Source organism: Brienomyrus brachyistius, chromosome 8 (genome assembly GCF_023856365.1).
Source record: "Brienomyrus brachyistius isolate T26 chromosome 8, BBRACH_0.4, whole genome shotgun sequence".
Lineage (NCBI taxonomy): Eukaryota > Metazoa > Chordata > Actinopteri > Osteoglossiformes > Mormyridae > Brienomyrus > Brienomyrus brachyistius.
The window spans coordinates 25,640,601-25,668,437 of NC_064540.1; the positions used below are offsets into that span (position 1 = coordinate 25,640,601).

General features: G+C 42.7%; 1 protein-coding gene across 2 annotated transcripts; it reads right to left on the reverse strand.

Moving 5' to 3' along the window:
* Nucleotides 1-69: 69 nt before the first annotated feature.
* Nucleotides 70-27,429, reverse strand: LOC125746957 (monocarboxylate transporter 1-like). Of its 2 annotated transcripts, XM_049021555.1 has the most exons (5): nt 27,253-27,429; nt 12,498-12,743; nt 6,155-6,298; nt 4,317-5,132; nt 70-3,133 (listed from the first exon to the last, which is right to left on the reverse strand). In XM_049021555.1, the coding sequence occupies exons 2-5, from the start codon at nt 12,712-12,714 to the stop codon at nt 2,859-2,861; spliced, it is 1,452 nt and encodes a 483-aa protein (XP_048877512.1). In that variant the 5' UTR covers nt 12,715-12,743; nt 27,253-27,429; the 3' UTR covers nt 70-2,858. The 2 variants fall into 2 exon arrangements, with proteins under 2 accessions (XP_048877512.1, XP_048877513.1); XM_049021556.1 differs by lacking the exon at nt 12,498-12,743 and having other exon boundaries at nt 27,253-27,428.
* Nucleotides 27,430-27,837: the final 408 nt, after the last annotated feature.

Genomic DNA, 27,837 nt, shown 5'->3' on the forward strand with positions numbered 1-27,837 from the left:
TCACTATCACAATGAAAGAAATGCTAATGAGTTTAGTGAAACTGGAGAAATAAAATATACACAACACTCTTAATTTTCATAACATTTTATTATATCTGCTTTACTTAGAACAATTTTAGTGAAATTGTATGAAACACTTCATGTCATATTAAATACACATCTTTAAATATGTTTATCTGAAATTGGATACAAGATTCTTTATTACATGTATTAGGCATTTTGCAGGAGGTATTATAACACAGGAATATGCCCTTCATACCAGAGAAAAACTACTTTACAAAAAGAGCTCATATCCAATGTGGTCCAACATCTGTCAATAACCTTATTTTCTCCCCAAAGCTAAACTCCTAAACATACACTAAAACTTCCACTTTCATACAAACTATTTTTTAACATGAATTTAACATTTATACCTCAGTATTTTCAAATGAAATAAACTACTATGCCATTCGTATTGCTAAAAATCACCATGAAATCAGCTATCAAGTGGTTCAATCAAGTGAAGGGCCTTTATCCCCAATGCAAGATGAATCCTTCCATCTGTCTTTCTTGTTGACTGACTAGGAGAGCCACAAAACGTAACTGGCACAGCAAAGATTGATAAGGCCTCTGCAGGTTGTCATCTGTCAGCATTGACAACTGGTGCTGATACCCCTTCACCATGACCCACAACAATCACCCCGCAGAAGTACACACACTTCCTTTGAGGCTTCCTGGCAACCATAAAGAGCAGAATCTGATACTGAAATAAAATAAAAAAATTCAAGGAAATGCTCTCTTTAATGGATATTAGATTACAAATCATAGAAAAAGAAGCATAACAGAATCCTTGTTTTTCTGATTCTTCTCAAAAGTAAGTAGCAACCAATATTACAGATATATGAGAGGGTAGGAAAGGAATTCTGGTAGGTCTGCTTGTTCCAAGTGCATCAAATACAAAGGACTGCCCAGGTGATGGAATAAGGCACTTGTCACTAGATCCTTAGCTGTACACCCCTTCCCTGGAAAAAATAACTGCCATAGTTTGTACAGAATGGACAGGTAAAATAAGTGACTTTGTCTGACCGTCCTGATACAGTCCATTTGAAACTCTTCTACTAAGTGCAATGTGATTGACCAAGCATCCATTAATAGCCAAAAAGCCAATACAAGTTTATTATTCCAGTACAAAAATTCTGAAAGTTATACACAAAATGCTTTGCAGAAAAATTCACACATCCACTGTAAAGAGTGTGAGTTGGTAATGGATATGTGAAAGACTCTACACTACCCTCGAATGTCAATCATTATTTCAAAATATATTACAAAGAAATAACACATAGAAGGCAGAAATCTACATGGAACATCCTGAGATGTATGGCAAAGTATCAACAGCCATCAAAAGACAATGGTACTAGTATGACAGAAGACATGTTTGTGAATTTTGTAGTGTTAAATTAGTGGCTTTCCTTAACTTGCATACTTCCTTGAAATTACTAAAATGACATGCAGGTTGTATGATCTTTAGGGTCTCAAAAATCAGATCTTATGGCGTATCTAGAATTTGCAAGCATCGGCTTTTTAGAATGCAACTTCAGTAAGGACACACTGACCTACATTCCAGTTTAATATTAGAACAGCTAGATTTTACAGTAGGTTTTAAATCAAATTAGGAATTTTTATGATCTGCATGATAAGGACAAATCACAATGATTTAGCAGCGAAAATGTGTAACTGACATTTAACAGTTGGACTGAATTTAACTGAAAATTAAAAAATTGATCATTTATTCAAAATTCTGCTATACAATTTGTTTCCTTCCAGAAGCCCACCTTCATATAATTCTTACAATGAAATTCTTCAGAGCTCTTAATCAGTTAACATCACATTCCAGATTAAAGTACACAGCAAGTCACCCATTTAAATTACATAACGGCTTTTCCAGTACAGAGTCACTGCGAGGCTGGACCCTAACTGAGGGACACTCAGCAGGATGCCAAATCATTACAGGGCACATACACATACTATGGGCAATTAGACACCAATTCCTCCAATTGAGTGCCTTTGGACCACAGCACAAAACCCACATGATCATAAAAACTCCACATATACACAAGCCGATAATCAAACCCATAACCCTACCGATGTGAACCCATGGTATTACACTGACCCTAAACATTATATTAAATCTAAAACACTTGATCAGACTTCTAGAATGAATACACGCATGCAACCTCAGAACAGCAGTCATCAACCATATCTACCGTGACGGAAAATTATCTGGCTGTGACGGCTATCGGGTTATGATCGTAAAAATGGACTTTTGCCAACAACAGAAGTCTGAAGTATCAAATGTGATTGACTACCTTAGTGAGGGAAAACATATTGTGTGAATTAAGTGTTAGCATCATATTGTTAGTTTCATTCACGTAGTGCAAAAAGCTCATTTTGTGTGGGCATGTATAAAAAGTACCTATTGTGACCTACGCAAGAATTTATTAATTTTTCTACTCTTGACGAGAAAAAAAAAAAAAGACACACAAATCTGCATTACGGCTCCCAAATCAATATGACTCACATGTGCTTAAGACTCTTTATCGTCACCATATATATGTGGTCATGTGACCTATGTTCAGGAAAACTGCAGCCTATCAGGGTAGCTCACAAAGTGCCCTTACCACAAAATATTACCCGTTAGAAACTCAATGGTCACGAAACATTTGGGGGGGGATGGTGCAGGCTGCTCACTTATTTGCCAGGTCTAACGACAGTCTCTTTTTCCCCCATCTTGAAACAATACAGTACCGAACATACATGTTCTCAAAATGGAAAGCCTGGGTTAGAAGTCTGGCCACCAGCCTGTGTGCAGCAAATAAACACTAGATGGCAACTTCGTTTGTTTTCAAGTCCTCAGCTGCTTTGAGCGGCAAAGACAGGTCGTTGCCAGCCAGGCTATGCTTAGCCATGTTCCCCGCGCTGAAGTCATCGTCTCTACCCTCCAGCCTGGCCACCCTCTCTTCCTCTTGCTTTTCTTTTTCCAGTAGCCGGTAGTTGATGCCCATCCCCACAAAAAGCATGACACTGGATACAATCAGGATAATCCCACAGCCATAGTAGGTATATTTGTAGTCGTCGTAAATGTCCTTAAACATACCTGTGGGAGATAAGAAAAAGTCGTATGCTTTGTACAGAGCATTAACAGTCACAGAGGTGAGCTGTAATTCATAATAAAAATTACTATCAATCCTGTGAGATACCTTTACAATCATTTTAGCCTGGGTATCTAAAATCTGCCGGTGGTTTGGCTGGAGAGAAGACGACCATCTGGGTTTTGATCTAAAGCCAGAGAGACCCTGTAGATGAAGTGTGTGTGGAATTAGGAAACTCTTTGGATCACTTTGCTATCCAGGTGCCCCTGGGATAAGCAGGGGTGGGGGGGGGACACCACGAGGGCAGTACTCTAATAGCTGCACATGAAGACAGAGCAGCTGGCTGACCCAATCTGCTGTCATTTCTCAAACTGCATCGCTTATTACGCTCACACTCATGCCAGGACAGGAACATTTATGATGCTTATCATTCGGAACCATCTGCAGCCCATGCTGGGACGTTGATTGTTTTATTGAGGTAAATAAAGGAAAATAAGCCACCCAACTGAAGGGCAGAGCAGCAGGGGTCCGGAGTGCAGGACTGCGAGGTTTTCAGCTGAGCTCATCAGAGACCTCAGCTCCAAGCCAAACCCACGAGAAACACATCTCACCACAATTAAATGAAATCTACTGAATAATTTTTTTATGCGTGAATAAATATTTTAAGATTTAAGCTCCATGTATACACCAAGAATATTTGGGGGCACACCACTGACTGCTAGTACCTTTTATCACTGACTGCTAGTACCTTTTATCAATCTCTGATGTACTTAAACATAAATAAATAAAATAATAGCATTAGCTAAAAACATACTGCATGCTAACCGTGACTGATCAACACAATGTCTATCAGTTAAGAAAAATTATGGTTCCAATCAAAGCATTTTATTAAATTCCAACTTCCTTAATACTGAAACCCAGAGAGAGATCCGATGTGCCTTTTGAGGATGGCCATGCTTTGCTAGAGACAGTGGTCACAAATGTGGAGAGAGGCATTCAGTGTGCCTATGCATGCCTCCCAAACACCTGAAGATCCTGTACACTCAATTTTCTGAATTATCAATAGATACTTTTATAGAAATTTCCTCCCGTTTTGACACTACAAGCAAGACTCGGAATTACAAGCGAGGAGGAACCGGTACACTGCAGATTTACACAGGAAGAAAATGCATGCATTCCCAGACTTACCCAACAGGGGAGGCCCTAACAGCACAGGCCCACACTCCACGATGGTGACCAGGCCCACGGCGCTGGAGAAGCGCTGAGCCCCCACCAGATCCATCAGCGTCTCGAACAGCACACAGCTCAGCCAGCCGAAAGCAAAGCCGAAGAAAATGGAGTAGATCACGAAGCCTGTGTAGTCAGTGGAGAACGGCGCCAGGATGTGACACAGGCCATTATAGAGGATCGATGCAGCAAAGAAGTACTGCACACGGGGCCGGACCCATGAGGTGTTGGCCACCAAGCCCATGGAAGGCCTGGCAACCATATCTACAAAGGCCAGGATGGAGAGGAGGAAAGCCGCCTTGTCCTTAGAGATGTCCTTGCTCTTGGCAAAGTTACTGAGGAAAACTAGGGGAGCAAAGAGACCGAAGAACATGACCACATTGCCCAACAGGTAGAGGAGGAAGCCACGGTGGGTAAAGAGGGTGAGGTCTATGAAGCTGTTGATCTTCTGCAGTACAGTCCTCTTCTCCCTTCTTCTGCCATCAACACTAGTGCCCAACTTCTCCGTATCCTCTCCAGCTTCCTTGGGAGCAGGCTTTGGCCCAATCGGTCGCATGAGGGACCCTGCGACACAGCAGTTGAGCAGAAGCCCACCCAAGATAAGGAAGCTGCCCCTCCAGCCAAAGTGGTCAAAGAACCAACTGTTTAGGGGGGCCAATGTGGACAGGAAGACAGGGCTGCCTGCCATGGCGATGCCATTGGCAATGGGGCGCCGTTTGTAGAAGTATTTGCCGATCATGGTCAGTGCTGGGTTGAGGTTGAAGGCCAGTCCCAAACCTGTTACCACAACACAGTAACCATACATGTCGTTTAATGACAATGACCATACAGGTATAAGGAACAAATAAATATATTCATGAGTAATTTAATTAATGTTTTGGACCCAAAAGAAAAACCGTCCCTCAATTATCGCATGACACACCGAGGATCTGCAGTTGGGTCTCTCCTTTCCTGAAGAAGTGCATCCACATACCAGGAACTCAACACACACTACGTGAAGCCACAGTTCCTAGATATGCTCTAGGGATGAGTCAGCTTTGTCAAATATTCAAGAACATGGAAAACTGGAAATTATTATTAACAACTCAAAGTCAAATAAGAGCTTTTTCAAATATTATTTTGCAACAATTTAATCGTTACGTTTGTGAAACTGTCGTGATTTAGCCGTTCTCTAATAAGATTGCAATTTATTCATTCGGACGTTTATCATTGATGCTTTTACGCAAGGTCTACAATGCACTCTGAACAAATCAATCATTTTTGTGCTTGCTCACTCATAGTGTGCCTTGCTTGTGAGCAGTTTAACAAACGTGAGTGAGGTGAACAAGAACAGACAACTATAAGACATTTTCCTTTCTCTGGGATCCAAAATATTTCCATACAAAGAGAGGATATTGTGATGTGGTGTTTTTGTGCTGAAAAAAAATTAATGCTGGTTAACAAGCCAGGATTATATTAGGATTGTGTTGTGGAAAATAAAGAACATTGCCATAACTACCCAAGGCACGAGCTGTTAATCGTTACTGTATGCCGCTGCATTTGAGCTATCTGTTCAGTTTAATTTAATTTCAGTTTCAATTTAATTTATTCAAGCTACTTGTTAATGTTTGACATTACCCTTTTACAGCAATGAATAATATCTCATTCTATATGGAAAGAAATAAATCTGTGCATGTGTGGTGGGGGGTGGGGTTAATCGAATATTATTTGAATTAATGACCGGCGAAATTCGAGTAGCGACTGCCTGAAATGTCCATCCCTATTATGCAAAGACACTCCCGCGATTGCAGCTGACGCACCTCCCACAACGCCGATGCAGAAGTACAAGCCAGCCACCGTGTTGCAGAAGGAGGCTGCGATCAGCCCGACGCCTGACAGGCAGCCCCCTGCGATCATGATGGGTCGGCTTCCATACTTGTTCACCAAAATACTACTGATTGGCCCTGGAAAGAAAACAAAAAAAAGAGATGCGTGACATTCCAGCAAGGATGATGCCCTTCATGGCAAGAAGGGGCATCAAACTCAATATCAAAAAGATGATGTATGATGGGCGCCCCCCTCCCAAAAAAAAAAGTCAAATCTTGACTGGGCATATCAGCAAGATTTAGTTCTTACCATACAGGTTAACACTATATACACTCAAAATCCTTTTCCATATTTAAAAAGTATAATATCTTAAAATCAGATTTGAATAACTTTGGGATAACCATTCACCTTATTAAAATGCTTGACCGCAGAGTATATACTTCAAAACAGAATTCGAAAGTTAAGAGTCATTCAGTCTCGAAGCTTTGAAGTAGTCACGCCAGCTTTAACCTTGCAAAATAAACGTGAAAAATGCAAAAGCTGACACATGATCTTTGAAAGGTTAAACGATTTAACAGAAAGAGATTTTTTTTTTCCCCCACCCAGAGCATGCATTTTCCTTCTGGCCACAAGGGGGCTATCAAGCTACAGGTCTACCATCACTAACAGTGGTGCTTTGTCTAGCCATGTGCTGGTAATGCGCCATTTGCTTCACGTGAACGTTGCATTGGACAAAAGTGTCTGCAAAATAAAATAAATGTAATATAAATGCGGTGAACCAGGGTAGGAACACAGACTCCAAGCAACTGGGTGATAAATGCTGGAGGTGGTTTGCTTAAGTTAATTTCCTTATAAATATGCTAGAGTCGCCACTATTAGCACGCCACTTCAGGACAGTTTAATGCTTGGTCTTTGTCAGTTTTGGTTGCCATGGATACCTACAGGACAAGGCTCACCCAAATAGAATGGCTTCTGATTGATTGTTGCCCATGAGTCACCTTTTGGAGCACATGCAAGCCAAGCCAACAGGGCAGACGCACTTGTAACAGCACCTCTCCGTTTAAAAGCCACTCTTAGGCTTAGGTATTACACAGCAAGTATTTCCAAGTAAGCCCAGATACTTTTTTGATGCTTTTACTACTGGTGTGACACAACCTTTCACAGCTAGGATTACCTACACAGGCTGCTGACACTAGAAAAATAATAAGGGAATTTTTTGATTCTCTAAAATTTTAATATTGCCAAAACTAAGTATTAAGCATTATGGCTTTGATGAATATGGCAGCTTGCAGGAAAAGCTGAGGTTGAATCTCTGAGTCTTGCAACATGGCTGACATACCGCTCTTGCACAGCTGAGACATTTTGGTAACACGGCCCTACGTTTGGTACAAAATTACTGCTACTGCGACAGCATTGTAATGAATACCCTTGCTTAGCTCTAGGCACACAGGTATTAGGCGCATCGAGACACAACGAACGCACAAGTACACGAGCCACTGCTGTCGAGCACATTTACTTGTAGGTGAGACCACACCGCTTGCATTGTGCTTTTGTCTGGGGTTTCCTCGCACGTCTGCATTCAAATCCATTGGCTTTTCGAGTGGCTCTCATTTTTATGCAGATAACTATGAGACAATGGGTGTAATTGAAGGGAACAGAGAGGGAATGTAGGGTGATAAAAGCTGGATTGGAAAGCAGGACAAGGCTAAGTACATTGTAAGCTACCCAGCCCCCCAGTCCAGCTGTGGCCAGGCAAAGGGAGCTGGCTGAGAAGATATGGATGGATCTATGCATGCTTATCTACAGAGTTACCCTGTAGAGGTATTACATTTGTTATTTTCTGTTTGAGTAAGCCATATTTATAAGGAAAGAATCAAATATTTACACTTTCGTCTTTGTTAAAAAGTGCCCTTGGCAATGATACTCATTACTTATGCTTCTTCACAAGCTTTAAGATGTTGCATTAGTTTTTTTTTTTCTCCCTCTATTTGAAGGAATTTTCTTTCTTCCATTTGTTCTATTTCTATTACTATTTGGTTGACTGCCATGCTTTAAAAAAAAAAAAAAAAAGAGGGCCGGTGTTTACAAGTAGGCAGAGTAATCTTCTGAGAGAAACACCAAAACATTAGCACGTCACCATAATGCACATACAAATCACTGTTTACAGGATGTTACCACAGGAGCTTCAAGTCATTGCTGTACACTGGCGTCGGCTGCTGGCTTGAGACCTTGTCGGCTCGAATGAGAACGTCGGGGTGACACCACAGCCCTGCCAAACCCCACTGCCGCCAAATGGACGCAAACCCAGACTGGGGGGGGGGGGGGGGGGGTTGCTTTAGAAAGACAGGCCAGACTCATTTGCCGGTCGTCAAGCCGACCATGTGGTTTACGGAGAATTCGGCATGGGGATGGAGGCACTCTCTATGGCCCAAAACAAGGACATGATGTGCAGGTGCCCCAACCCAACCCCACCCCACCCCCCTGCAATCAAACCGAAGAATCAGTCATCAACACAAGAGAGGAAGGCCATAATCCATTCATCCAGAATAGCTCCACAATCTAACAAACAAATTTATTCTCCAATTTAAATCTACCTAACGACATTCAAAGGTGACTACTGACCTGCCACTATCAGTGCAATCCATTACTGGTAACTTGCATAAATCAAACTGGTTTTCCCACTATCATCCACAATAAATAATGCTCTAGGCTGCTAGCTCCCATACTGAGAAAAGGCCCTGTGTTTATGTTACAAAGAGCAACAAAAGGGGAAACAAGCAGTTTTGCAAGACAATGCTTTTCTTAAAAAGACAAGTGGAAAAAAAATATCCAGAAATGGTATTAGTGAGCAGAAACCGCAAACTGGGTGATGATGTAGATGGAGAAATACAAATGATCTATGCAGATTTTAACCTTTTCTTTTAATGCTTTTACTTATCGTTCCCCCTAAAACCCCAACCAGTCACTTCTAACCTATATTGACTATGAACTTGAGTTTTTCTCCACATTGCACAATTCCCAAGAGATATCGGGCCGTGCGGTTCAGGACGTACCAGGATTTTAATCCTTCCCAGATTTGTTTTGAGTGACAAATTCGCCAGAATCATTCAAGATACACGACAAACGTCACGCCGTCCGTAGGACCGTCATAAGCTGAACTCTGGCTTCAAGTCTGCCAACCTCAGGTCCAGAGGGCATGCTTAGCACTGGCAAACAAATTGCAAAATAAGCCACCGTTATCCCTTCCTGGATCTGGTGAAGATAACAAGAGAAAATGTCACCTGAGGGGTGTGCTCTCCTGCATGAAAAAAGGTTAAGAAATGTGGGAAAAGGGGAACAAAAAACAAGCAATGGAAGGATCGTGCCACCTGGGGAATATTGCAAGCTAAACAGTATTGCTATAGCTGTAAAACACACCAACCCATGGAGTGGATTCTCTTCATGAATTTGTTACCTTTGGGGAGCGGGGGGGGGCTTAACCTCAAACAACCTGCCTTGATCTCTATCTGCAACATCCCTCATCACAATCCTACCACAGCAGCAGCTACCAGCAGACACTGACGTGATCCAGGCTGAGCCGAGGTGTGTCTCCTCTTTCACGTCATACCACAGAACACTGACTTCTGTCATACCACAGAACACCGACTTCCTCCCGCATTTACGCCCTTGTCTCTGGTCGACAGATCGTTGTTCCAACAATCTAATCCCCTGGAGAGTAAATGAATAAGCACCACGTAAAAAGCCGGAATCCTGCTGCTGACTCAGCTCTCGTGGAATGACGGCGAGCATGGCTGCATAATCCTCTATACGTGCAGAACGGAGCAGCGTCAGGGGTCACAGATTGTTCCGTTGGTTGCCTATGTGGGCAGGGTCCATTCTTAAAGTACCAGTACCCCTGTCATGGCCTCAGTAGCCCAGAAGCTGCAGGAGATAATAATTCATCCCACATCGACCCATGTCCTTCATCTCCAGAACCTCACGTCATTTCCTCTATGAATACAGGCCCCGCGGCTGAACCCAGGGCTGAGAACTTCAGCTCCCAGCTGTACAGGAGTGCAGAGAGCGTTATAAAAACTGCAGCTGTCAGCAGGTCATCCTGGATATGAGACTCTGCCACACTAATAAAAGTAGGTTCTGGCTCGAGGAAGTGAGCAAAAAACACAGCGTGCTAGTATTTCACAAAGCGAGGGGGAGGAAAGGCTCAAGACTGTCGAGCACCACTGCAAGACGGTTTTTGATATGGGTTTCTCTTCCTACAGCCCAGCGTCTCACACAAAGTACAAAAACAAGACAACACTACAGTTAAGCAAGGATTAACGCTCATGTTTAAAACTTGCAAGAACCGGAACAAACTAAACGCTTAAACTAGATTGTGGCAGATTAACCGTCAATATTCAAATTCACACAAGATTACTAGCTCTAATACAGGCACAGCTAACTGTTTCTGGCAGAGAAAGGGAACTGTGGTAGTTTCATTTCCATTTACAAAGTCATCCCCTCAAAGTGCCTCCAATCATAACCCGGCAGTTCTGTCTGTTTAGAATACCAGCTTCACTTAAATCCTTAAGAAAACTAAACAAATTACTAAAAGTTGACCTCACTTTCTAAGTATGTGCTTCTGCCAAAGCAAATCGCTGACAGGCCCCTTGCGTTACGATTTTTGTTCAAGCTTTCAAGCCTATTTACGGAAGAGACACTCCACCTAAGGAGATAATATTGTGCCACAACAGTCCTTTTTGCTTGAAATATTAAGGAAAGCGGAAGGCTCAAAGGGCCAATCCCAGTAAAAGCTTACAGCTCAGGGCATGAAGTAACAGACTGGGGTCAACAGTTTCTAAGACCAGCTTAAAATAAGTAAGACACCGACTACTGCCACATGTACAAAAGGGCAGAGAAGTGGTACGTCAAGGTAACGTTTCAACACACTTTCATTAACTTGCCTCTGCCAAAAAATATAGATCATAAACAGAGTCCCCTTCACCCTCTTCCTGAAAATCGGACATGGGTTTGTTTAGACCAGAGCATTCTGGTCTGTTTGCTTGCCGCACTGCATGCTATGTTATTCCCTGTCGTCTGGTACATTCATCAGCTGTCTGCCCTTCTATGCTTCTAGGCTTTAGGGATCTCTGAAGAGGACCAGTTGTTTTCATTGGACCCAGACAGAGCAGAAGGCAGCACTGCGGCTCCAGGGCTGCAAATTCCAGTCCTGCCTCTTCTCCACGTGTGTGGAGTTTGCATGTTCTCCGTTCGTGCAGGTTTTACACTGCAGTAGAAAACAAAAAATAGTGAATTCAAAATTGCCTGTAGTGTGTGATTTTTTGTGTGTGTAAACATGCCCTGTGAAGGACTGACATTATATCCAGGGTATAACCTTGCCTGGTGCCCCCTGGTCCTGCCTAGCAAAGGCAATAGGCCCCCGCCCTGATCAATTTCTAGGAAAAGTGTTCGGAACAAGGGCATAGATTTGGGTATGGATGTAGGACCAGGTGCCTTTAGGGGGTGGGGGGTTCATGGCTGTTTTAGTCCCTCAATGTGAACCCAAATCTACACCGTCCTTGGTTTGACTGGCTGCGTCCGAAATTAGGGGCTGCGTCCTTCTGAAGCTGCATTCGAAGACCGAATGCATCACAGCGGCGCAACATGGCTGTTGCATTTCGAAGGCTTCTTCAAATGCAGTCTATAAATGCGTCATTCCCGCCCAGCAAAGAATGCATTCGATGGTCCTTCACCAGCCCTAAATATCCCAAGATTCATCATGTGGATTTTGAGAGAACCATCGAAAAGCCTACAAAGGCCACACAGACCACATCTTTCGAAGGACACAGCCCCTAAATTCAAACACAGCCGCTACTAGTGGACTGGGACCTGGGATGCGGGGGACAGGTGGGGGGGCTTTGACTTTTTTGCCAACGGTTTACCCACATCTGGAAAATGAGATGAAATGACCTATCAAAAGAGCTTTACTAAAGCAATTAAGTGCCACAGTACAGCATAAACCAACAGAACTGCGGCAGTTTGAGGGTTAACACCATTGAACCAAGGCAGACATACTGTTTACCCCTGAAGACAAGGCTCTATGCTGGCAAACTGCAGATAAAGAAAAAGGAAAACTAATCTAAAGCTAATTAATCCAAAATCAAGCCACTTGATGAAGATGGTGAACATTTTGGGCCGGAGTGAAACCTTGTTGTTTTTTTTTAGGCCAACCAAAGTTGAGCCAGTCTCACGCATTCAGATACCACCCATCACTGTATGAGGCTGTGTTAAGTAGCTCAGACCCTCCCCAAAGCAAGTCATGATGATCTGACTCCCCACCCCCCAGCACTGCCCACTCACCTCCACCGTACATGACGGCCAACATGATAGACGAAATCCACGACACCTGGCTGCTAGTGGCATCGAAGATGACCTCAATCTCCTTGAAGAAGACAGTGATGGACTTGGGGAAGGCGTAGGAGAAGCCAATGGAGATGAAGGCTCCCACCACCACGGCCCAGCCCCACCCCCCCTCAGGAGGCGTGTATCCCACAGGCCCTCCTACAGCGGCCGGCATGGCTGCTCTCGTCGCCTTTGATGGGTTGCCTGCAGGAGGAACACCAAACGGCACGCTGATTAAGCATGATGATTTCAAATTCCAGCTACTGTACCTTGGTACCCTTTAGCTAGAAACAAGGGGCCCACGGATGCAGCCGACTCAATGACCTAAAGGTTATTAATTATATCTCACTCGGTGCTCTGCTACTTTGACCGAGGCGCTTGACCTAAACTGCTTGAGCAGAAAATCCACTTTGTATTAAAGCAATAAATTTCAAGCTGGTTTGACAAAAAAAGTGTGAGTTACACAACAAAATATAAATAAGAAAATAACCACAGACCAGAGGCAGATGCAAACCCACTGACTGGCAGCAGATTATTTACAGTGCGAGTTTCAAACAGTTTGCTATTTTCCATGTGCTGCAGCAACATCTTACATCAGCCTAGGGCAGTGGTTCTCAAACTCAGTCCTCGGGCCCCACTGCCCTGCTTGTTTTCCTGCTATCCCTGCCCCACACACAAGTCCCAGCTCTCTTTTAGCTTCTGATTGACTGAACACACCTGATCCAGGTAATCAGCAGTGTGTAGGGCAGGGATAGCTGGAAAACAACCAGGGCAATGGGTCCCGCGAACCGAGTTTGAGAACCACCGGCCTAGGGGTTAGGCAATGGGTAGACATGTTCTTACTACTACTGCGATTTGGCCCTAGGTGAAATTAAACCTATATACATATGACCACACATTTACCTAATCTTACCCATTTTATTCAAACCGATCAAGGATATAATTACCATTTGCCATTTGACAACTTATTCAATATGGGGTCACGTTGGGCCCTGGAAGCAGAGTGGCCAGCCTGAATAAGACGCCAGCCCATCACAGGGCACACACACATTCATCTCATAGACACCAATTAACCAAGCTGCATATTCTTGGACTACAGGAGGAAAAGGAAGAGCCTGCAGAAAATCTGCCCAAACTCAGGGGTAACACAGAGAGAGAGAGGGGGGCAAACAACCGACAAACCCGGAGGCATGAGGCCACTTAACCCTCAATGGATGACCTTCAACATGTCCTGGGAACAAAGGTACCATGTATCATGGGGCACTTTCCAATGTGACATCCAGGAGGGCTCTGGTGCAGACATGAAGCTGAGGAGAACAACTGGGTGGGAAGACTTTGGGTTTCGTCATTCAGCACTTCTGTTTTGGTCACCTATGACTTTTTACGCTACCAGTTGTATCAGAAGCCTGCCTCTAAAAAAATGCAAGCATAACACATACAAGCATGGATTCTCAACAGAAAGCATCTTCCAGTAGGGATATCACACATTGAAAGAGAAACTCTCTCTGCTGCTGTTATACTTCTGCATTTCTATCATAACTTTTCAGGCATGGAAATCTGCGGCTGGGCCTTTGGATGAACAAAGGGAATTACTTTGCACTTAAGAGAATTCATGTATGGCAGCTTTTCATCGACTGTCAATAAGACATTACCATGAGTTAACCGCCGTTATGGTTAAAGTACCGAGGATTAAGATGAAGTCTGAAAAATATCCATCCAGCAAGATTTTTATGCTTAAAAAATGTGCGGGTTTCTATCCCCGTTTGAGCATTACTGAGACTACAAGAAGGTCCTATTCCTGCTCATGGGACAAGATCAGCTTTCTGGAAATACCCCTCCCCCCACCTACACTAAAACATTAGAGGGGAATTGCCTTAAAGCCTTAGTAATAGCATAAATGCTAGGAAACAGTTCAGAGGGGTTTGGTTCACCCTGACAATGGCCATGTACCAAGGTGAATGTTTACCTAAAAATTACCTCATTAAATATTAAGCTTGAAAACACACAAAGACACAGTTAAACACAATGTAATTGTTAACCTACAAAAGAGTGCAATAAATGTGACAGAAAAACAACATGATGTTGTAGGTTAATGATCTGTTGGCATGGGTCAGATCAAAGTTTCACCCTATACTTGCATGAAAGGCAGCTTTTAACTATGGCGCCAATTCAGCAGTAGACAGAAGGTTCTTATACGCAAAGCTGGATTTGTTTTCGGTCAGGAGTAAGAGCAGCAAGAAAAGGGGGAACTCTCAAGTGAGACAACGTTTATGCTTTGGGCAAAGAAGGCTACATAAATTGCTGATGACAAAACTGCATAGAGTGTGGTCAGCCAATACAAAACGCGTGACAAAGAACCACTTATGCGTTTCAGAAGAAAAAATCAAATAATAAGCCAAGACAGCCGTTTGTGTGTGGGCACCAATGTGCACAGAGATCAACTTGTCAATAGTATTTTAATTTCAGAGCGAGCATGGAAGCCTGTTTCCGCCAGCCGGAAGAGAAAAAAAACAATATTTCTCTCAGAATTCTAAGATTATCATTATCTAAAGATAAATGAAGTTAGAATTCTGAGTTTTTTCTGGCTATTAACTTTTCATACCATCCAATCAGAGTCAGAGATAAAAAGTCAGAATTCTGAGATAAATTGGGTTTTTTTTCCTCCTCCGGGCTTCCATATAGATCCGACTGTCAGTTAGAAAGTGATAGAAACACCGCAGAAGGCTGAACCATGAGCCTGGCAGTCACACGCCCCCAAACGAAACTGAAAAACATGCCCAACGGGAACAGGGGAGACGAGCGATTTGTGAAATTGGGCACAGGCTCCTTCTTTAACAAGGCCACTGCTCCTGGTTTACTTTGTATGGAAAACCACCAACTAGTTGAGCAGGATCATCAACAAACAAAGACGTTGGATGGCAAACTTTACGGGCATATTTAAAGGCCAGACTAGGCTACAATGTGATCAGCTAAAGCCTTGTGCCATAGACTAGATGATCTCGGAATTTCCCAGCCGGCTGATGTTTATCCTCCCTGCAGAAGAAACGTTCTCGCTGTCTAGACATAGGACCAAGTATACATTTAGGCTAACAGCTCCCATAAGTTTTCAGCAAACCTGACAGCTCATTTAGCAAAGAGCCAATACATATCAACACCTGCACAGGTATATACAGAGCAAGCACTTTGAGATTTTCTCCCTAAAACCATATCATTAATATTTTAAAAGCCCTTAATGAAAAGCTTATCTGTAGACTACTTTTATCTTGCCAACAATCAAAGAAAATCATTTGTTCCACCAAACAATAGTAAGACGAGCAAGTGAAATGAGCAAAATTGGCAGAAAAATGGCTCTCTCCTCCCCCCCCCCCCCCCACCCTTCACCATTCACACTTTGGGTGGTGGTGGTGGGGGGGAGAACCAATGGCCTAACCTGAGCCCACAGAGGGCAAAATTGATGAAGAACAGCTAACAAAACACCAAAAGACGGTTTAGTTCACCTTTAACACAGTTACCCAAATTAAACAATTTGAACGCAGGAGATATCTAGGGGTACAGATGACAGTAATGACGCACGGTTAGCACAGAAGTTAAACAGAAAAGGGGAGAGTGGGATTACATAAGCTCTGCCTTGGACAAACATGGTACGACACAGCAGGCTATGCTGTCGAGTTAGAAGATCAAGGCCTGTGAGAAGGTGGAAGGTTGGATCCACTCGGAGAGGTTCAGGAAGGTCTCATCATGCTATATGGGTGGTGTTCACAGCTGTTCTCCTGGACTGTGAGAGGATTGGGGGGAGGAGGGGGGGGGGGAATCTGCAGATGTCCACAGATGCGTTCCTGCCTTCACTTAGCAAAAGTCGCAAGTTCAAACCCCCACAACGGACAAGTGGTAGAGGAAGCTGGAGTGTTTTAGTGCAACTGTATAATGAACCAATAGAGGGAGCTGTAGAGCAGAGTAAATTCCACGTATTTCATAGTAACTAGAGTATTAAAGACAGGATTAGAACTTCAGGTCACTGACAGGGTACTTTCAATCCATGCTGTGTGTTGGTCTGGGTGGCCGTCCTGTAGGAGTCATTAGGTCAGACATTTCCTCTGCATGGTTGCACTGGAATATATTACAGGGCCAGTCGTATCCTACAGTGAAACCACAACTGACGCTCCCATGTACCAAAATCTCAGACACGTCACTAAGTAATGATAAATGCAAGATTAACTGTGCAGTATACTATTTAAACACGTGCGTGTTCTCATTGTTTACTACTATAGCTTTATGTACTTGCTGGTACTCTGTTATGGGTAAAACCCAACTTATTTAGGGTTTATTGGTTATTAAAGATGGACTTGTTAGTCTCTCTTTAAACAGGACTGTAAACGGTATGACTGGACTTCAAAATGCCTTGCATGGATAAATCAGTTTGGTATTTAAAATCACTGACCATAGGTCCTTGTCCTCAGCCTGAAGCACAGATGTTGTCTATGATCTGTAGCGATTTCTTTTGCTTTTATAGTTTCTGTTCTAACGTCAGTTGGAATTAAAGATTATAATCACTAATTGATTTACTACTGCGATTGGTCCGGATCATACTACTTGGGCGGTTTTACGATATAAATCAACACTCTTCAGATTCGAGAATTCCACGGCATGAGCCAAGAAGTCATCAAATCTTTCATTGCTTCCACCAATAGACCCAATACCTGGAAACCTTCATGAGAAGTTCTGAAGCACAGAATGGCAGGAAGTCCTCCACCTCCTTCATCCATCAAAAGGAGAAAAAGACCAGCAGAATAACTTAGAAATGCACATCTTCTCCCTAAACCCATTCCTAGTGTACAATTTAATTTGCTGGTACAGTATAAAACTTTGAAATGCTAATGTACAATGGGAGCCACCAATATGCTTACTGAAAGCAGAAGAAAAGCGTTTGGGCTCTGGGAGCTGGGGTAGTCAGATTTGTGTGTCAGTGACAAGTGACAGTGCCCCTTTTCCTCTTTATAATTCATACTCTTCATATTCTTCAGAACATGCACTGAATTTATGTTATTCACTGAACTCTTAAGTGAAGGACACCCAGTATACACAAATATCAATACCGGCACGGTTTATGATTTTGTTCAATTACATATTCCTCAAAGTTCAGCTATTAATTGTTGACAAACCATTCCATCTTGGAGACCTTGAATGTAGTAGGCCTGGTTCTTTGTACCGAATCTTTAAAATCATATAGGGGCAATTTTGTGACCTGCAGGAAAAGGTAAGTATTTGCCCTCCGTGTTTGTAAACCAAAGAATTCAGATGCCAAGAAAGAAACAAGCAGATCTGGCCGCTACAAGCATGAGGGCAGGTAAATGCTGTACTGCTTACATATTCATTCAAGCATGATGTTTCTCCTCCTCTGCCTGCTTGGTTTCAGCGTGTGTCAAGTAAAAAGAGCTGTAAATACAGGCGGACTGCCACAGAGCATGTGACGAGCTGGAGGACAGAAACACCTTGGACAGCATGTGACTTTGAGATTACTGTACCAAAGCTGGGAATCAGAGTGGAAAGCTGAAATCTGTCAGGTGACTAACCAGCTACACTTAATTAGCTGGTTAATTAGCAAAAATAAAAGCCTATGCAAAATAATGCCACACAACGCACACTCTCCTTTGATAAAATATTCACTCAGTTATTATGGCTCAAGGTTTAAATGATAATGAAAGATGCGTTGACTGTCTGGGGGGGTCCCCAAAGACCAGTTTGGGAAACACTGCGCTACTGGATAAGGGGTAATGGAAGATGAATAGATATTTTCTTTGGAGAATCGTGCATGATCTTTCACCAGAGGCACTATGTACTGGCATCTGTAACATGCTGTTGATATAAAAATGAACTGTACCGGTCCAAAATTTTCAGAACTACTACCAAAACTGTTGACGTTACTCCGAAAAGAAACAAGCTGTTAGTGATTGAGGACTAATATGGTCAGAGGTGGAAATCTCAAGAGCAGAAGTGCTGTTGTGTACTGCAGAAATGTTTTTGAATGAATTTAAGATACCACCACCAAGCAATTTGCACAATAATGTATTACTTACACAGTAGATAATATAGGCCTACAAGTAAAGGCCAGAATAATTCCTCTTTTAAACCTCTTAAAACTCTAGACCAGGGGTTGTTAAAGTGGGGGATCGCTACCCCCCCCCCCCAATAGGGGTAACGAGATGATTTCCAGGGTATGTTTTACAAAAATTATAATCTTTGGGAAAATTACATCATAACTATAACTGGTAGATCAAGATAAGATTTGGGGGGGGGTAGGGGGGTGTTGCTAATAAAACAGGCCACTGAATGTGCTCAATTTCTCCTTACTATAAAGGGAACGGACACCAAGTAAAGCCGATTTAGCTTTTCCAAGTAAAAAATTAAAGCATCCTTTATGGGAAATAGAACAATGAAATAAACAGTGCATAGGTCAGAGAATAAACCAGCAGCGGATGGAAAAACGTTACTAGTTTGAGTGTAAAAAGCAGTTCGTTTTCTTGTGTGGAAGCCAGAGGTCCACATGCTCCCTCGCTCTGAACCAGAAGTAACTGGTTCCATATCTTATCTAGGCTGAGCTAGGGGCTTTGCTGGGGGCTCAGGCTCGTCACTGCTCTCTGAGCGCAGGGCTTAGCCCTTGGGTCGGGGTCTGCTTCCCGGGTTTGCGGGCCTAGTTTAATCTGTTGCCGTTTTATCTCCAGGTTTTGGTCAGGCTTCTCTGTGGCGGCGCCTTCTTTCCGGGTTTGTGGATTTTAGTTGGTTGGCGTCTTGTTTTTGTATTTCGGCCCCATTTCTGGGTTTCTCCAGCGTTCTGCGCTCGAGTCTGCATCCGGCACCCCAATCTGACATCACCCATCCACTCAGTCACACGTTCCTCTGGTTACGGGTCCGTTTTACCCGTCTTGGTTCCAGGGACCATCTGGGAGAAAACCAGGCGAAGTCTAAGGGCGTTTTCACGCTTAGTTTGTTTCAGCAGACTGAAGTGCGTTTGTGCCATAACATGAGCCATATGTGAATGTGCCAAATGAACTCAGACCCTCAAAAAGCGAGCCGAACTGAGGGTCTGACTGTGGTTCGTTTTGAGCCTCCTTAAGAGGTTTGTTTGCGCTATGCTTTTTGGATACCATACAGTTCTTCTGAAAAAACAGTAAAAAAAAATGAATCTTTAATATAGATCAGACTAATTTATAGAGCTGGGAAATTTAATCCCCAAAGAGTGTAAAACAAACAAAAAAAAAAACTATAATACCATTTTCTTAATACCAGTTGTTCATAAAACCTTCTGAAAGCATTTAAATTCAGCTTGTATTTTGCTTGCTAGTCAAGTTAAACCATAAGAAATTAAAATATGGGTCATTCTCACAAACGTAATGTTTTGCCAAGGAGGAAATGACTCTCGTGAGCAATTCAGTGTCCAAAAGGATGGAGTTTGACTGTGAAACAGACTGAACTGCATAAATGCTGAAGCGCACCAGAACTTGAACTGCATACTTTCAGAAGGCGATGGACAACATGAATCCACTTCTTCCTCTTGGTCCACTTTCTGGTCCACTTAATGTGACTGAATTCGTTTTGTTTAAAAGGAGTATGTGTGAAAACACCCTAAATTTGCTGGAAGCTATGGGACCAAGGCAGTGAATATCCCAGGATGGGGTGCCAACCCATCGCAGGGCACACGCACACAGGCAACCAGGAAACTGCAATTCACTTTAGTAGGTCTTTGGAATGTCGGACGACACTAGAGTACCCAGAGGAATCCCCACGATAAAATGAACATATTTTACAAATATAACTTGCAGTTTATATAAATGAACTATAGCTGCTTCATTCGTTTCACATTCACTGACAAATGGCTACTGACAGCAACAAAAAATGATGCCAATTGAGCAAACAGTAGCACAAAAAACAAATGCAACTATAAAAAAAAGCAAAGATGGACACCCCTGGAGTTAAGCAAACTCCAAAATTTAATGTTTGTACGCTCTACTAAACTTAACATCTAGGACGTTTTTAGCATAAACTATAAATAAGTTATTAGCAAATGTTCTCAGTAATTTGTCCAATCAGAGCTCCCCTTGTCATCATAAATGTCTGAAGAGACACTGTTAGAACTTTATCAAGTTTTCCACCAATGCTGATACACATCATTCAAGCAATACTCTTTATATGCAGGGATCGACATAACTGGTATGCGAGTATGCATTCACCTTTAAATGCTCAAATGCACATAAAATGTGCAGGTATTCACACTGTTACAATAGATTTTCGCATGCATCACTTTTAAAGGAGAATGCATACTTGCGTACCAGTTGTGTCGATCCATACATATATATTGCATTTCCCAGATTCTAAAAATGGCTGAATATTTATGTCCATTTGTACAGATATTTCAGTGCGAAACAGTTTAATATAAAATATAAGATTATGCTGCTTAAAACCAAGAGTCATTTGAGTCATTAAGAAGGCGGGGTAATGCACAAGGTTTTAATGTGGGATTAATGCCGATTTGTCTCATTAGAGTGATAGATGCAGTGAAATTACACCTTGACCTGATGTTACTGGCTTGTTGTGAGCCAGTAGATCATACAAAACAAGGTCTATTGTATACCCAAAAATCTGAAATACCATTAATACAGGAAGCTGCTTCACCAAGCCTCTATGACCTTCTTGCACTCCTCAAAGCAACCATAGGAACTGTATTTTAGGAAACACACTAATCTCAGCGTCACTTACGACTAACTGCAGGACGTCTGCTAGCTTTCCTTCCAAGTCAGGGAGCTCTCATGAATACCTGCTGTTCAAAGACATTGATTAACTTGGTACCACGACTGGTGACTTAGAGCCCTCAATTGCTCCAGACTTCTTGCATAACATCTAAAGAAAGGTCCCTCAATGACCCAATGATGCTCTCTAGCCTTTAAGAAAGTGCTTATTTTATCCTCATGACAAAAGCTCCACTACCTAGACTCAACACAAACCCTGCTATAGTAATAACCACAAAAAAAAAAAAAACGCATACATCTGAAGATGAATCAGTTCTGAACGCAGTGGCCAGGAAATTCAATAAAAAGCATTTCAGAATCACCCCCTCAACATGAAACGGCTTTACTTCCCTAAAAAAGCTCTAGTCCAGATTCATTCTGAAATTTCAGCAGTAAAGAGGCACAGCAATACATGTTATGTTTACACACTTCTGCACAGTCAACAAGGCAACGCAAGCAGGGGAAAACACAACAAAATGGTCAGGTGGAGTGGAACTGTTGTGCGTACATCCTTTCTGGGCATCCCATTATGTTGTCTTGTAAATGTCAACCACCCAGAACATTCTAGCCGCTTTGCACTGTGGAGACAATGTACTTGCAATAAACAAGGTAATGGACAAACAAGACATAAAGCAAGGTGTGTAGCAGAAATCTGTTACACAGCTCAGGAAAGACATGATTAATTCTTCTTGTTATGAAGGCAGGACGCAATTTGCTTATTCTCACCTTTGTCAGGGATGTGAAACTTTTCAGCAGAAAACCACGCTACTGCAATCACTCATATCTCCTTTTAGTCCCCCACCCACTACAAGCAGCTGGGCCAAGCTGTCGAACAGCCTGACAGTTGGGTCTCTGGAAGTTTGCCCCAGAAATTCCCAGGGGATCAACGCTACCATTTGGATTCTGGCACAAGGAAAGGGATGGGATGTGGAGGTGGAGAGGGTGGGGGGAAAGTGCAAAGTTTAAGTTCCCCAAAAGTCTGGTGGGGTGATCAACTGGAGGAGTTATCCTGGAGAAATGGATTCAGAGACTGAATTATCCCTGCCACACAGTGGGGCTGGGAACGGAAGACTATGAGATTTGCAGAGATTGGCTAACCAATGGCACTCTGCTACAGCAGGAAGTCTCTTCAAACAGAAATCAATGCGGGCATTCACAGCTCTGCCTGTAACTGCCAGAGCTGCCACAGACAAGCACGGCTGCGGGAAAGGCGGGGGGGGGGGGAGCACCTGACCTACATACAGCGAGGAAAAAGCCACGATCGACAACACGGAGAGCAGAGAAACTGGGCTGACACTGCAAGAGATTCAGGTCCAGGTTTCAGCAACCTGACCATCATAACTGGCGAATGGCTTTTGGCCAGAAACCTCACGCGTGTACAACCCGAGAATGTAAAACTGCAGGTGGATCTATCTAAAAGCTCATGCACGGCATCATTCACAGGAACAAAACATCGTCTAGGTTGGTCAGCTGTAAAATGACCAGGAAAATATACAGCTGTCACTGCCATTTTGTGCTGCGATGGCATACATGGCAGAGAAAATGGAAAATTACAATTGGACCAGCTTCAAAAAAAGAATTAACATGGCTGAGAAATGTAATCCAAGCTTCAAAAAGCTTCTGGCCGTAATGCACACAACCAAAAGCTGCAGTATAGATGTTTGATTCCTTGCACGCAGCAGCAAAAAAACCTCATTCAGTTAAATGAGGGCTCACCTACATCTATCCGGTTTTGGAGTCGAATCTATTGGGCAGATTCTGATGTGAGTAAAAACACAATTGATTAGACAGCTTCATGCACACAAATGCTAATATGATAATGATCTGGCTGCATTTCACAATGCTACAATGTTTAGCCTGCAATCTACCCCTGACCTGATTTCAATTCTTTGAGAAGCACGACTACAGAGTGGTTTAGCCGCACTCTCATTACCATCTTCAATTCTGAGTATTTTTTCAGCTGAAAAAATATAATTCCACCCAACTTCAGTAACACTAAAACAATAAATAGGTTCAGCTTTGTAATACCCACCTTCCTGTGCGGTAAATGTTGGTCAAGTGTTAAATGCTTATGCTCACTGAGCTTCACATACCATTTTGTCTCTGCAACTGTAATCTTAGTCTTGGTCTATATACATGTAATAGTTTTCAGTGTAAAATTACAGCCTTATCCCAAGAACTTGCATACACACCGGCCCTTTGCGGAGAAGATTTGCTTTCTACTGTTAGAGCAGAGGTGTCCAAAGCTTTACATTTATACCTCGTCCACCAAAGACGCCTTCAGTGACGATATTTCTACAAGTGCAGGGGAAAATACCCAGAAAAAAAAAATTCTAATACAAGAACTTCACCCAAAATGCATGTGGACGCACTTTGCAACTTCACAAAATTTCCGGCTTTGTGAACATGATGGGAACAGACTCTCCATGAATAATCCATGCAGCGGAGTCGCATTTTACGCAAGTTGCATAGAAAAATTCCAGTTTTACAAAGCAAGCTGGAAAAATGTAACACACCCCCTCCAGACATTACACATTCAAATTCTCTTTCACCAGTCAACAAGTAGATGGGGAACTTTTCCTAAAACAAAGAAGAAAAAAAACCTTAAAGATCTGATATATTCCAGCCAGCCATTTAAAAAAAAAATAAATAAAAAAAAATTAAAAAGTATTCATAACGGTTGGGCTGCCAGGCAGACATACAGAATGGTCATCACAAATGAGGGGGGAAAGGTGGGGGGGTCAGTGGATGTCATTGTTCACATCTAGAAGGTCGCGGGTTCGAGTATTCCTTCCACGTTCTGCCCATTCATTTCAGTACTTTCCTTCTACTAGCCTGATGCCTCTGTACACCTCCCTAAACATTCATAATGTCAGACGATGTTCTCCAGTCCTGCTTACACTCGTATCTGGGCATTCACCGGATGCTCAGCCTAGCTGCTCTTATGCCTCTGTTGGCCTCAGTTGTATGTTTGGACAAACGCGACTGCTAAATATGGAAATGTAAAGTCCCGAAAAAAGCAGTTAGGTGACCTGGCACATGTGACAATGTATACCTGGAGAGGGACTGACATCCTGTCCAGGGTGCAACCCAGCCTTGTGTCCTATGCTGCCTACTATAGGCTGCAGGCTCCGCCTGACCCTACAGGGATGAGAGACTGGGGGATGGGTGAACAGACGGTAATATATAGTGCAAGTTTGTCTTCTCATTTATCTGTGTAAAAAAATTATACAAATATTAATACATATAATATCCCATAGATCTGCTTTTTTATGACACACACACACACACACACACACACACAACACCAGGCACCATTTCATGGCATATTAGCAATTCATGCAAGTTGAGTTCGCTCTAAGATACAAAAGCTGCTGTTAAGAAATACTGTAAGACTTAAGCAAGTTCCATTCATCCTTCCATCCATTTCCTGTAATGGTTTGTACTATTCAGGGTTGCGGGGGTCCAGAGCCGATTGGCACGAGGCAGGGAACAACCCAGGATGGGGGGCCAGTCCATCGCAGGGCACACTCACACACCATTCACTCACACATGCACACCTATGGGCAATTTGGTAACTCCAACTAACCTCAGCATGTTTTTGGACTGTGGGGGGAAACCGGAGTACCCGGAGGAAACCCCACGACGACATGGGGAGAACATGCAAACTCCACACACATGGAGCCACGGCAAAAGGTTACAATCAATAAATAAAAAAGCTGTCGGGTATAGATTCAGAACAGCAATCTAAATGTTGCAAAGCTTAATTACTAAGCAGTTCCCTGGAAGCTAGTACAGGCAGCAGCTGCTGGAATCAGGTTAAAAGACTCTGTCCTTCAACGAAGGTCACCTTCCTGGGAATGAGGCACCTTCCGGTGTCTGCCTGCCCCTTATGGTCTGTTCAAACCAGACAGCAAGTTAGGGAAAAAAATGAATCTCTGAAACTCTCTTATATACGCCTATGGATAAAGAATGAGCAAAGATAATCTGAAAAGCGCACTGGGACTCTTCACTCTCTCTTGATGACCTCACAACAGCAATCTGTACAGATCTGCACTCCGTTGAAAAGCCACATTGCACACTCGCCGTCCGCATGAACACTACAAAATCTATTTCACATTGCGACTATCAGCGGCAAATGCAGACGACGACACCTATAGCAGAGAAAAAGCATAGCATTCTACTGAGTGCGTGTCAAAGCAGTAAATCATTCTTAGAAATAATCCCTCTTCCTTTCCCCACTTTTGGTAGATGTCTTACAGCTCTTTGGTTCCTTTTTTCTTGAGTGCGACACTAAGTGTGCAAGCGCAGCTGTTTTTGTGGAGTAAAGGAAAGGCGGTTTTTGACCAATCAGCATTTTATCCGTTTCTTAATCTGTCTCAGTAAAGGCCAAAAGGTCTTTTGCGATAATTTTTCTCTTGTGCTTCTTCACTCACTTTTGGCACATTGTGGAAATATTATCATATATCAGGCTTTAGAATCTCTGTTTTAAACTGCAAAGTGGAACTGAACAGGGGCTGATGCTGTAGGATAGAGGGAGCCAGCAAGTGTATATTTTGACTCTTCTTATTAACACTATAATATTGATGGAAGTATACTGCAAAATTAATGAGTTTTTTTCCATTTGTATCAGTGTATATTTCAGTGTCTGGTGTAACATATTTTACAAGACATGCCTGCAAAGCACCCTAAAATATGAAATTAAGACAGAGGTTGTAATACAGAAATGACAGTGGGATAGAACTGCACTGCAATAATTGTGGCCTCTGGAACATAAAACAAGGAACCATAAATGGACTGTATGAGGAAACCAAGAGGATCTCAGACCTTCCAGGGTCTGTGCAAAGCCTGAGCGCAGCATTAAACTGCACGGCGTGCGTGTCACATGAGCTCGCGTCCTGTTTTGGTTCAGTGCGATTCCAGGGATCTAACCGCTTACGTAAGCAGGAAGTACAGTGCCGGTGCAGTTAATGGGTAAAACATGCGTTTGCTACAAGTGTCCCGCTATGTGCGTTGCGTTTCCTCCTAACGCCTATGTGCATTGCGTTTTTAACTGAGGGTGAAGAATGACATACCGCGAACTGCCCCCCCCAAAAAATTGCAATTATCGGGAAAGAATTTAAGAAACTTTGCTTGGCATGCCTCGTTCAAATGTGTACTGTGATACCTATGTGTTTTATCAACTGAACTTGTGTGTTAAGTTACAAATGATAAACATTTGATTCGCCCCTAGCATCGGACACAGCGATAGCCATGGGACGTTACCTCCGAACCCCGGGAAAGACGGACACGTGACTTGGACGCGAGCTGGACCAGGCCAGGCAGGGATCTGGGTGCCAGGAAGCAAAACGCGAGACCACATTGTGCAGAGACAATCCCTACGTGGCATCCCTGAGTAAATAACGCCGCTTAAATACTCTTTAAGTGAAAGTCTGACGTTTGATCATTCCTGTGAAATATTGAAACAATCAGCAACTAACTACGTTAAAATAACTGCACTATAACCAAATTCCAAAAAATAACCATAACGGAAGCAGTCTCGTGTTAAAATAAGCCATTCTACCAAAAAGGTTACTCAACTTTTCAAAAAGATTACAACGAAGATCATAACTATCAATCTGAAGCACTGAACTACGTAAAGTTTTTGATATAACAATAAAATTTAAAGGAACAACTGTTTCTTAAGTAGAAAGTAAAATAATAGTTTTGGAGAATAACCATTACTGGCTAGCTAGAGAACTCAAGTTGCAAAAGGTTATAATTAGCCTGGCAGTGTTAACTGTGCATTATAAGCAACACCGTGACGTGACCACATTTTCCTGCCGTAGCCCAAGATGCTGACAAGTTTAACTCAGCGGCTTGAGATGAGTATAATGTTCAACGAACGGCGGTGTGATGTTAAACGATCACAGTACATTTGTTACATTACTTACCTCTTTACAGCGTTACTAGAGACGACGAATAGTCAGATGTATCTTGGTGTTAATCGGGTGATCGCCGCGATCATGCGTGCGGCTCAAACACATGCAGAAACTTCGTCGGACGCGATGTGGAAGCATGCTTTTAACGAGCCCCATCTGCGCTTGCGTCTCCTACTGGGCCGTCGCACTTTTCGCAAGGGAGGTTAGTTAGCAAAGGGTGTGCTTTTTTTTAGGAAAAAGGAAAGCGGATTTCGCAATCTAATAAAATCCGATTTAGCGTCAAAGTTCTGTTGTATTTGTTTTTTCAGATTAGGGAAATTACTTATGTGGCATGTCTCATGTATCCAGACAGGTTACGCACTCAATAGATGTTTATTTTAGACTGCCTTTTCATGAATGGCAAACTATGCATTTCTCCTTTGTCATATTTAATGAATGGAGTTCAGGATATAAGGGTTGTAACTGGAAACTATGGACAGAGAGTTCACAGGAACCATCATCCATAGAAAAAGCCTTAATAAATGGAAAGAGGAATGCAAACTAAATAGGAGGCGAACTAAATCGACTGCTAAAAGAGACAATTTGAATGCAGCTACC